A 12296-nucleotide genomic window follows, 5' to 3' on the forward strand; every position below is an offset into this window, starting at 1 on the left:
GGAAAGAACGAAAAAAGTTATTTTCTAGCTGCCGAAATCTCGACGCCATCTTTGTTGTAAGAAGTAAACAACGAAGAGAACGGAGAAAACCGCGAAATTGTTGAACGCATGAAAAATCATTTTTATTATGCAAATTCTTCTATAAATCATGCCGTTGTGTTAAATTATTCTTTATCTTATGTGTACACACGTTGTCACAAGTGAAAATGAAGAAAATTGCAGTAAAAAGCCACCACCAAATTGTAAACAACGAAGAAATGTAAATAAACGGCTAATGTCAAAGTCGCTCAACTTTTTTCATAAATGCGATTATAACGGGCTAGTCTCCTGCCCGCGTGATTTTGTCTTTTTGGTTCATGGACAGGAATGTAGTGGAGCGATGAAGAGAGCGACGAGCAAAACGTACTTTCAACTAAAATGCTGATATACATACCTAAGTACATATGTACATATGTATGTGCATAGATACGTATGTGCATAGATGCGTATCTGCATAGATACGTATGTACATAGATACATACATATATATGTAAGTGTCCGCATATATTTTTCCTCGTCACTTGTTCTGTCGCTTCACTGCAGCAAAACCAAGTTGTGGGGAAAACCCTGACAATATGCGTACAATTGAAACCATGGGTTTGAAGATAGCGCAAATTGATGTGAAAATTTCAATTTCATATTAAATATATTTATGTATGCATGTACATATGTACATATGTAAAAATGTAGTTTCGATTTAAAAAAATCGGATAAAGTTTTTCTTTCGCCATTCATACACTTCTAATTTTAGTATTTATTAAAAAAAACTCAATGAAATTCAAAAACTCTATCTTGCATTTGGTTTTACTCAATACCAATTTGAGCTGTCGCAGTGTTATCAAAAAAAAAAAAAGTTATCAATAGGTAGGTTCAGAAGGCGCAGCAGTTGAGCGCAACCGTTGCTAAACAAAAATCAGTGATCGTTATGCGTCTTTTGAACGACTTCATACATTAGCTGTCAAATTCAACTCTCAAAGGTACACACCAACATGTTGTCTCAAATGATCAGAAAAATATTACGATCATCTAACACGCAACTATTCAGTTGATCAGAAGTACGCAACAACGCGTTCAGAAGGTGCAATCGCACCAGTTACTGAGCTGTTTCGCCTTCTGAACGTGCCAAATGAAAATTCGTTTCTCTTGAAATCAAGTTATATGGCTGCGTATGTATGTACATATGTATGTACATATTTAGAAATTTTTTTTATTTGTAAAGGCTCTCAAGAAAAACTAAAAATTCATATAAAATTACGCACAATAAATGGAAAATAAATTTTCTTCTATAAAAAATTTCTTAAATCAGTATGCAGCTCTTAAGAAAAAAATGCTCGTACATCTCGTCGCTACCATGTCCAACTATCGAATGTGAAAATCGGCACTTTTCAAAATTTTGATTTGCCACTAATAATTTTATTTCGTATAGCAGCATTGCTTAAGTTATTGTTTTTGACAACTTATTTGTTGGTTAATGACTGCAAATAGTTTTATAGAAAATTAGAGACGAGAAATAATACTTTCATAAAAATTTAAGTACATACATAGATTTAAAAAGCTGCTTGAATACAAAAGTTTTATGAAAATGTCACATTAAACAACTGTCTAAATCTACGTTATTTTTTATAAATAAGGCCGTAAACATTTCCTTACATCGTCGATTTCCATATTCTATTTTTACTCTTTCAATTTCACTGACCAGCGCTGCAAACGATATCAACTAGTAGGCTAACAACCAGAATTGAAATTTAATACGCAAGTACTTACCGTACTACAAGTATACAGAGAGTAGATTTGCTACTCCCTTTTGGCAGCAGCAAATATCTCTCGTACGCGATGAGAGAAAGTAGAGTACGTACTTTGGTTGAGTAATAGCAAGTACGTCAAGTATTTACTCTCTCAACGCCAAGTAGTGTATGTATGCGGAAAAAGAGTAACAATGTGTTGGGAGTAGAGTACAATGCAAGTAGTACTTATTGAACGAAATGCGGCAAATACACTTGCGCTGGACTCTAGTGTATACATATGTACGCGCAACTTCTGCTGCCGTCCCCTCTGGCACGCACCGCATGTGTGTTCGAAGCTTCGACCCATTTAGGTACGGACCGGGCCACATAAGCACTTTGTTGCGGACTGATACGACAAAGTCACTGGAAGAGTTTATTGCTTTTGCGTAGAGCCAAATTTCATCTGCGAAATAAATGGATACTGGATAGTTTAATTAAATTTTGAAGTTATACACCCAAATACGGATTGTTTAGGTATCTGTTCTAAATAAATTATAATAGTGTTGTGCAGTTAACAAAATGGTAATTGCACGTAGAAGTCAAAAGGCACGTTTTTATTTTATAATCAGCAAGAATAATCATATTGAAAACACTATTATATTAAAATAAACCTCAAGTTACATGTATTGATAATCGTTAGGACCCTGTGGCCAGGCAGGCCTCGTAGCTCCATCCATTTCAGTCGCGAGGGTGTTACTGTTCAACAATCGGTGCTGACTGCCCCCTATTTGGGCTCCACATTCGTTGCATTTGCCTACTTCCATTGCACCGCCACACTCAGTTATCATATAAATGTGTCCGTTAGGGCATTTATACCAGTGACCTTGCTTGTAGCCCATTGCTTTGTGAATCATTTGGCGTTCGATTTTAATTTGTTCGGCGAATAAATGCTGCAAGCCGCTTATATCCTTTCTGACTTCGGTTTCTAATTTGTCGGTGAACCGGCTGAAACTCAGCAATTTGTTTGATGCCATACCAAACTCTTTTTTATGTGATAGTGTGTTGTATATGTAATCTTCTTTACATAGTTCCACCTGAATAAAAAACGCAGTTAGACTTTCAAAAGTGTTTAAAAAGCTTTGCAACGTTACCCTTACCATGTAATTTAATCGTTGAAGCTCCAACTGAATGTCAGTAATTTTTTGGGGAGAAATTTGCCATCTAGTTGGAAGTGCTTCTACTAGCATAACAACGTGCTCTTTTACGGAACGGTAAAATGTGACACTGCGACTTTTAACAAGAGACAATATTTTCAACATACGACTCATGATATCTAATAAAATTCTGAACGCTTCAATTTCCTGAGAACTTAAAGTTTGTGGTCTTTGATTCTTTATAGGAAGTCCTCTATCAAGTAAATCTGCTACGTACTCCTTCAATTCCGGAAATTCTAAATAACAATAAATGTTAATTTAGGATTACCATGTAAATAAAAAATATATTATAAACCCAGAAAAATTATGACTTTTTACTATTCAAACGTTACCAACCCTCACGGTTGAAGTTGTTTTGCTAAAAAATAAAATTATTAGATTTACCTGCTAAACTTGGATTGCTTAATATGGCAGATAGTGCTTCTACATATTCAAGTCGTTTTTTCTCCAAATCCGAACTATTGCCGGAAAATACCCTGTCTTTTACAAGTAGTACATCTTCCAAGTCTCTTTTTATTTGGTTCATCAATCGCATGCATTTTCTGATGGGTGTTTTACATCGCGGACACGCTTTCATTTGAATACCTTCGTTAGAGTCCTCCATCCACTTAGTCAGTGCATTACTTTCTATACAGTGTTGGCAATCTTCCAAAAAGACAAACCTGCAAACATTTCCCGAATGTTATTTTTTGTTTGGACAGATAAGTAATTTTTCTTTTAAAATGTGTGAATTGTCGAAATGTTATTTCACCTTGCATCTGGCTCATCTTCATCACCAAAGAAAACTTCTGTTAGCTCTTCCTTATCGCAGATTCGGCACAATGGTGGGCAAGGGTCGCCGCATAATCCAACACAAGGGTGCTCGCATTTTAATAAATTTTGGCATGGCTCGTTACATGGCTCGATATCACATAGTTCTGAGCAAAGTTTCGAGCATTGACGGTGCTTACAACCACGAGTACATTTTTCCTATATAAATATAGACAAATCCGTTAATGCTTATAGAAAAATAGTTGCGACAGTTTTATATTGCGAAATTTAATTTAAATCCTGTACTTTTGTATGCTATCGAGAACTATAAAATTTGAGTAACCGGGCCGTTACACATTCAATTTTCCCTTACAATTTTCAATACTCTCACACTTTTTCACTAACACACTGTTGTTGTTGTTGAAACAGCAAGAGATTTTGGGGAGTGTTGCTGAAGTGACAGTCCTTGGCCAGATATAAATCTGGGTCGTTCCGGTTACGTAGACCCGACTGTCGTGGGTCACTAACACACTTATGTATTGCTTAAATGGGCAACTTGCTTTAAATTTTTCCCTTTCAATTGAGTTTAAATTTTTCTTTCAATTTTGATCAGCTTTTCAGCATTGGAAAGCGAATTTTATGAAAATAAAAAAATACTAAGCTTATGCATGTTAAAATTTTAATTTACAATGGAATTAAAATGGAAAATGTTCTTCAGAAGCTAGTTACATTGGTTTCTTGAAGGCGACATGTTGATAATGAAATTGCTTCTCAAATTGAATGCAGCCTACGTAATGGCTTTCAATTTTGATGATTTTTGACAAGCAATGTGTGTGAGGAAATTGACAGGCAAAACTGATTGTGTGTCGTCAGCGTAAAATAATAAATCTATTCACCTTGCAGGGTACACATGGAATTCCACACTTTTTGTCGCATACACTATGAGAGCATTTCAATTCACATTTTTTGCTACAAGGCTGACAGTCTAGTCTGCAGGCCACTTCACACCTGTAAATACGATAAATTTTAAACAATTTTGATTCATCAAATAATGCTTGCTGTAGTGTTCTCAGAAACAAAAAAGTTTGATTACTGATGTCCACAAATAAGAATATTGTTGCAAGGCTCAGCACAGTTTATGTGTATTCGTCCCTGTAGGCACGAACCACACGTTCCTTTGCATAAATGCTTGCACTCCAATTCGACTATGCACGGTGCTTTGCAGTACTTCAATAATTCTCGTGAATTTGGATCTACAATGAGAAATCAAATCGAATGTTAACTTCAAGAGTTATTTGCGGTTGCATGACTGCTACAATTGAAACGCTGACCTGTCTTTTGAAGATAGCATGGTACTTGCAAAGAGTGCCCACACAGTGCAGGTTTTCCTAGCTTAACCAAGACCTTGCAGTTTGAAGTGCAAGCCTCTTTGCATTTGTTAGTGCAAGGGTGTCCACAAGGTAATAATTTACGACATTTTCCGCTACATTTAGACGGCGTTGGTTCTTCGCTGCATTTCACTTCCACCATATGGTTGCAGGGACTCATCTTTTCTACCTGCAAATATTGAGATATTTGTAAAGATCTTACGTAATGTTTACAATTGCATGCAAAGCAATAGTTTACCTTCAATTGACAGCTTCCGCATGGTTCGCGGCATTTCGAAGGGCACTTGTGATCACAGCTTAACTTACGCTTGCAAGGCTTGTCGCACTCAATTTCCTCTACATTCTTCGAGCACACAAATTGCTTGAAACGATGTCCGCAAGACCGGGTTTTCGCAACAATTATTGGACACAGCCCGCATTCTTCGTAGCAACGTTTCTTACACTTGTGATTTCCCTCACAATTATCATAAATCCGAGTGCAATCTTTGAAGCACTTGTACTGAAAACCAAATTTTAAATCAATAATGAAAAATAAAAAATACACGGAGCATCTTCAATTATCCCACTAGTTTTAACAATTTGCTCAAAAACATAGGTAGGATACATTTGATTTAACCAAACTCCTTATACATATATGTACCTCGATATGTTCCGGGTCTTTGTTAACATGACAATTATGCCGGCACACGTGACCACACGGCAAGCGGTTCTTGCAAGCATAAGTACATATCACATCTTTGATTGGAAGATGACACGGCTTCTGGTTGACATGATTACAGTCCGGCAATGTAGCTTCGACCTGAAAATTATAGCGGGTAAATTTCTGGCGATTTCTAACTCAACGACATAGAATAATATATCGATGGCTGAGTGGAACATCGACCTATCTCGGCACCAAAGTTCGGATCAAAAACGCCCACATACGCAGCATATTTTCAATGTATGTATGTATTTTCGTTTGAGATAGGGCGTTTTTGAAGCAAATTCTGAGATAGGGTGTTTTTCGATAAAATTCCGAAATAGGGCTTTCTTCAATCAAATTCTGAAGCATGGCGTTCTTGAAAAGTTTCTGAGATAGGGCATTTTCGAACTCAGCCATCGATGTGGAATATACTGATGTGTCACACCTGAACATTGCATGGAAATGTTTGCGGATCCGTGAAGCACCACATATCTACAATATGGCCACACACAAGCTTCCTTTTTACCATGACTTTGCAGGGTTGGCAGCCTTCCCAACATTTCAGCGGACAAGGATGATCGTTCGGGCAACTCTTGATGCACGGCTGCTTGCATCGGTACTCCAAGTGTTCTCGATCCAATATGTGACAAACACTGGTGCAAGTGTGTCCGCAGGCCAGAGCCAATTCACACTTTCTCGAGCAGCCACCTTCCGGACATTTTTGAAAATCTTTCACATCTTGTATCTGCATCAAAAAATTTGGTTAATATAGGAACTTGAAATAATAAAAATGATCAAGCAAGTTTTGTGTTATAAATGGAGCGTGCATTTTTACCAATGTGATTTGATCATGATGAATCTGACATTGGAATTCTAGAGCGTTGCCTATTGCGTTTTCCTCCTCCAGTACCTTCTTGATTTTCGGCCAAATGGTGTTTTTCATAACGAGGTTATGAATGTTGCCCATGATGTACATGCCATCGCGAGCACGCGATAACGCGACGCAAACTCTGTTTTCCTCCTTGAGGAATCCGATATTACCTTCTTCATTGTTGCGTACCAGAGACAAGAGGATTATTTTATTTTCTTCTCCCTGAAAATTGTCTACAGTCGTCACCCGCATCCTTTTTAAAATTGCGTATCGATCTGTTTCCTGTAAAATAAATAAATACGAGATTTCGCCTGTAAATTAAGATTTAAATGCGATGAAAAAACAAAGGTAATCAGAAAATTAAGAGTGGTCGCTCTGTGTGTACAAATTTTATACTAACAAGTTAAAGAATTCATTCAAAAAAAAAATTTAAGTTTTAGGTAATTTCTTTTGATAGTAAGAAATAGAGAAGAAATATTTCGTCATACCTTCATAAGAGAAAAAAGTTGACCAGTGTAGGTACAAAGGATAGTGATTTCTGAAGGATCGTAACCTTGCAGAATTAGATGTCTTGCAAACACTACTAAAAACTCCGATTCATGCTTATTTGCATAGCTCTCTTCGTTGTTTTGACTACTTTCGTGATTTTCGTGGTGTAGGAAGAAGAGATTCTTCATCATTCCCTTGATATTCTGCCGTTCATTGACCGAGCTATGATTGTACAAGGTTTCGTAAATCGACGGCGTTAATAATTTGGCAAATTGAGGTCGCATTCGATGCTGATGCGCGAGTTGAGCGCAATCGCCTCTCAAGTTGACCATTCTCTCGAACAGCGAGATATTCAAATTGAAATCTTTGCCCAACTTATACACCGACGCCTTTGGTCTCAGCTGCTTGTGGTCTCCTATAAGAATAGCATGCTGGCAGTTACTGGTCATAGAGCAGACAACGTGGGCTTCGAGAATTTCGGCGGCTTCTTCTACCAATACTAAAACATTAGAAAATATATGTTATTTTAAATTTACTTTGATTTCAATAAACATGTGAGAGTAGTAAATTAAATGATTGACCTATTGGAGCTTTAAGGGCACGCAAGGATGCATGTAACTTCGCCGCGCCAGTTGTTGTTAGTCCCACTATATCATGCTCTCTGAGCACATCCAAGTCAACTAATTGCTTGACTTCGTTCAACTTGGCATTCACTTTTTGATACTCTCTCTCGAGTTCAGCAAGTTGATTCATTGCTTTTAAGTGACTAGCCGTCACCCAGTGCCAGTACAGTTTCCAACGGCTATTACTAGCAGGATGGCGCTGTTCATGCAGCAATGGGTGCTGAGCTAATTTACGCTGAAAATTCGTAATATTTATGAATTCTTCAAGATTTATATTGAATATCTCAAATTCGCCCTACCACGTATATTATACATATCGTCGTTTAAAGTACAAAACTGCGTATCAACAAAATGCAAAACCGCGTATGTGAGGTTGCATAAATTATTTTCTAGAGAGTAAAAACGCTCATATTTCAAACTGGTTTTCTTTTTTAGAAAGCAATCGCATTTCTGGACGAATGGATAAGAATTGAGCTAAGAGCTTGTGTGATCAAATCCAATTTTTGGCAACAAATGTCAGTTACGCGGTTTTGCACTTTAAACGACGATATATTCACATAGAGGCTAAAACAGGGCTCGAATCGCCACATACGATATCGTATTACTCGTCACGTAAAAACACATTTTTCGGATTATGACATACGTGAACGTACTCTTTGTCCCATTCAACTTCAACATTCAACTGCCTCTGATTATGTTTACCTGCAAGGACGTCCTCTGAGCTAATAGTTCTGTAAGATTTTCTCTTAATTTTTCAGTTGCATCAAGATGACGACGAAGTTCCGGGCGAAACAAGTATTCATTTAAATCTTGCTCAACCTTTAGGATTTTGACATTTAAACTTTTCAAAGGGAAAATGGGATCATAGCTTTCGTCGACTTTGAAGTCGTAATCGAGCTCTAGATCATTGTCCATATGTCTGTCCTGATCGTCGTGATATGCCATTCCCTGGTCGTCTTCTGGCTGCTCTTGTATCATTGCGGGCTTTTCAGGGAGCAGAATCAACGTTATCTCGCTACCTATAAGCCACTTTACGAATTCTTCATTCGAGGCAAAGTTCTGTAGTGTTTCGTCGTCGCTATACTTTTTGAGACAAGCCAACGGTACTATAGCATTTTCCGTGAGTAAAAGCTCTATGCAGGTACGCGCATTTTTCATCGAACTCAAAATGGTCTCCAGCTCGTGTTTCGTTTCGTACATAACTGCCATTGCGTCGTGTTGTCTTGGAGGTTTGACAGTCTTTCTTCTTTCCATCAATGTGTATGGTTTCATGACTTCACTCTTCGATCGACTGCCGACGCGAACTATGGACTTGGTGGTTTTGAGGATGCCCTCTAAGAATTGATCCAAAGCATGATTCGTTAGGCAAACGACGACGATCGGTCCGTAGGGTTTCCAATAAGCCTCATTGGTCAACAAAGTGCGAACGATCTCCAGCGCAATAAATGTTTTTCCTGTCCCTGGCGGTCCTTGTATCACTGCGAAATCTTGAGTCAAAGCGCATCTGAAAGCTCTGAATTGTGATTCGTCGAGACCCATTTCATTGGCGGTCGGCCAAGGCTCGTTATAGGCAACTGGTAAATCCCAATTTTTGTACCTTAAAGTGTCTTCCTCATCAGCATCTTCAAGGTATCTTGGCGGTCGTTGGGTGGTGTCTCCGCGTACTAAATAAGGTTCCATTGGAAAATTTTCCTCGTTCATATGCTGCATAGCAGTTAACACTGCCAAGTAAGGCTCAAAGTATATCTTTGACTCCAGCATAACAAAAGTCATTTTATACATTTCTCGGGTGATTGAGGTTCCTTCACAAGGTTCTATTAAAATATATCCCTTTTCAAGCTGTTTTTCATCTCTATTTGCAACAGTAACGAACAGAACAGTTTTGAAATTGTCACTACTGAGAAGCAGTAATCCTCCGTACATAAAACGCTTGGAACGCCGCCAATTTATACTTTTTATCACTCCAAATTTTAATATAAAACCGACAATCTTTTCGGAAATATCGGGACGTTCTAAAGTGACTTTTAGATAAACTCGAACTTCTTGATTTCTATGCTTCTTATCTGAATACAAATATTCATTTATTCCATTTCGCAATGGTGATATAAAGTCCTCCCTCAACAAACGGAACTGCACGTCCAAGTAATGTTCAACTGATGTGTACGCATCTTTGACTTTGCACTTCCTAATGTAAGGTCTTTGGTCGAGCAAATCTTGCATTGTTGGTATGACACTCAATAATTTAAAGTTTTCAGGTGGTTCTTGTTCTATTTCAGGTTCAGCTATACCTGGACGTGTTTCACGATCTTTATTCTTTTTTTCAATTCTTTGAATTTCTTCTTGTAAGTCTTTGGCCATATTTAGGAGATCATTCTTGACATTTTCGTCAATTCGAAAATTTTGGTTCTCTTCAATGATTGGTAACATTTTAGTTATTCGTTCTAAGATAGGTGCCAGTTCATCACGAGCTTTATTAGGAAGAAGTTCAATAACTTTTTTGAAAAATTTACTTAAATTACACCAAAACTTGTTTTTATCTTCATGATACAGTTTGTTTCGATGTTTCTCCAGATCTGTCTCAAAAGGCAATTTAACCAAAAAATCGTGCAAAGTTTTTAAGAATTTTGCAGAACAAGCATTGCTTAGAACACTTGTAACCATTTCAGCGAAATTCGCTTGACAAAGGTTGGTTAAAACTTGTATTGTTAGTACAAACATATCTGGGCGAATATCGTCATTCAAGAATTTTTCAAAATCATCCTTCCTTTTTGCTAATGCAGTTATTACTTCATCGCTATCCTTTGTGCCTAATTCAGTTAAGTAATTAAAACCAAAATACTTTCCACCAGACCGATGTTCTCGTTTTCCTTGATTATCACTTTCCCTTCTTTGCTGTTCTTGATAATGTTGGTAGTTGCCATCTCTCCTTCTAGGCTGGTGTTCATTCTGTGGGTTATTTCTACTTTGCCTTATTTTACGATGGTTACCATGCCTAATTGGCGGTCTTTGAATAGCCGGATTGTTACCTGGCCTTATTGGCAGCCTTTGATTATCTTGATGGTTACCTGGCCTTATTGGCAGCCTTTGATTATCTTGATGGTTACCTGGCCTTATTGGCGGTATTTGAATATCCTGATTGTTACCTGGCCTAATTGGCGGTCTTTGATTGTCCTGATGGTTACCTGGCCTTATTGGCGGTATTTGAATATCTGGAATGTTACCTGGCCTTCGATTATCTTGATTGTTTCCTTGCCTTATTGGCAACATTTGGTTATCTTGAATGTTTACTGGCCTTATTGGCAGCCTTTGATTATCTTGATGGATATTACCTTGCCTAACTGGCTGTTCTAGTTGTCCCAAGTTGTGTTGGTTGCTATTTAAAATAATCAAATAAAGTAATTTTTCATTTGGCCCTCAAACAAAATTATGTTTTACATATTACTTTTATTTATTTTAGAATGAATTTGTAGAACAAAAATTTGTATAAAAATTCAATAAACATGATTAATATTTTTTAATAAGCCGCATGAAATCAAATAGTTCTCTTAGTTAAAATTACTTACAGATTTAGATTACGTAAAGGTGGCATTAGTTCATGACCTGCATTATTATTTAACTGTCCATAAGCCGGGTTAATGTTTAGTCGGGGATCCCTCACTTGATCTCGGTTCTCATTGCGATTGTTGCCTGTGAAAAGAACCAAATTAAAATTTAAACATAAAGTACCAAAATAATATGAAAAAAAAAGAAAATTAGTTACACAAAACAAATGTTTTCGCAATAAATGAAATGAAATGAAAACCTTAATTTTCTTTACTTTATAGCGCAGTTAATTTAGACTTTCAAAAAAAAAATTTAGTACAGAGCTGCTCACTCCATAAGCACTTGTAGCACATTTGTTTTTGTTTTGCCCTGACGTATAGGCACATATACAAATATACAATTTAAATATGAAAAAAAATTGTCTCGCCCTCCCGTATGCCCTGGCATATAAACACAATTCATAGGAAAATGCCTGAGTTTCATATGGATGGGCAAAGCTCAGGCACTCCAGTAAAATGTAAAAATCTACACAAACAAATATTGAATGAAAAAACTATGAAAAAATTTAAGCACTGAAAAAATTTATGTTATAAACTGATTAAATATTCGTACATATATAATGAAAGTGAACACGAAATTTATTTAAAAAAAAAAACACATGGCGTTAATTTTGCAAAAATTTTCAGTACAAAGCGTACCCAACAAGCATTTCAGTAAACGTTTTTAAAAATAACTTAAATTAAGTTTGCTATAATAAGCGTTAAATGAGCATTTTCAATATTAAGCTTATTAAAAGTTTTTTCAAATAAACCTTTAATAAGTTTTGAGAGCGAATGTTTATAAATAACTTAAACTTATAAATGAAATGTAAATGCCAACGACATGAAGTAGTAAATATAAAATTTTTTCAATCGTAAGTGACGTGTTTACGTTTTTTAAAATATATTATTAAAAGAAAAAATTAAATAAAACC

At 36.6% G+C, this 12296-nt stretch overlaps 1 protein-coding gene across 5 annotated transcripts in view; it reads right to left on the bottom strand.

Moving 5' to 3' along the window:
• Positions 1-2356: 2356 nt before the first annotated feature.
• The window catches only part of LOC108367548 (NFX1-type zinc finger-containing protein 1-like), a 14835-nt gene continuing 4895 nt past the window's right edge, over positions 2357-12296 (bottom strand). For 2 of the 5 annotated variants that reach the window (XM_017622184.1, XM_017622185.1), the window contains 15 exons: positions 11344-11467; positions 8483-11153; positions 7739-8015; positions 7157-7656; positions 6633-6950; positions 6243-6542; positions 5756-5914; positions 5354-5614; positions 5059-5284; positions 4821-4980; positions 4624-4735; positions 3729-3946; positions 3362-3639; positions 2921-3213; positions 2357-2857 (listed from right to left, as the gene is read on the bottom strand). In XM_017622184.1, the coding sequence (XP_017477673.1) occupies positions 2441-2857; positions 2921-3213; positions 3362-3639; positions 3729-3946; positions 4624-4735; positions 4821-4980; positions 5059-5284; positions 5354-5614; positions 5756-5914; positions 6243-6542; positions 6633-6950; positions 7157-7656; positions 7739-8015; positions 8483-11153; positions 11344-11467 (6314 nt within the window). In that variant the 3' untranslated portion in view covers positions 2357-2440. The remainder of the gene's footprint in view (positions 2858-2920; positions 3214-3361; positions 3640-3728; positions 3947-4623; positions 4736-4820; positions 4981-5058; positions 5285-5353; positions 5615-5755; positions 5915-6242; positions 6543-6632; positions 6951-7156; positions 7657-7738; positions 8016-8482; positions 11154-11343; positions 11468-12296) is intronic. The other 3 variants (XM_017622187.1, XM_017622186.1, XM_017622188.1) reach the window with 3 other exon arrangements.

Source organism: Rhagoletis zephyria, unplaced genomic scaffold, assembly GCF_001687245.7.
Source record: "Rhagoletis zephyria isolate East Lansing unplaced genomic scaffold, Rhagoletis_zephyria_1.1 Rzeph_scaffold_02722, whole genome shotgun sequence".
NCBI classification, from domain to species: Eukaryota; Metazoa; Arthropoda; class Insecta; order Diptera; family Tephritidae; genus Rhagoletis; species Rhagoletis zephyria.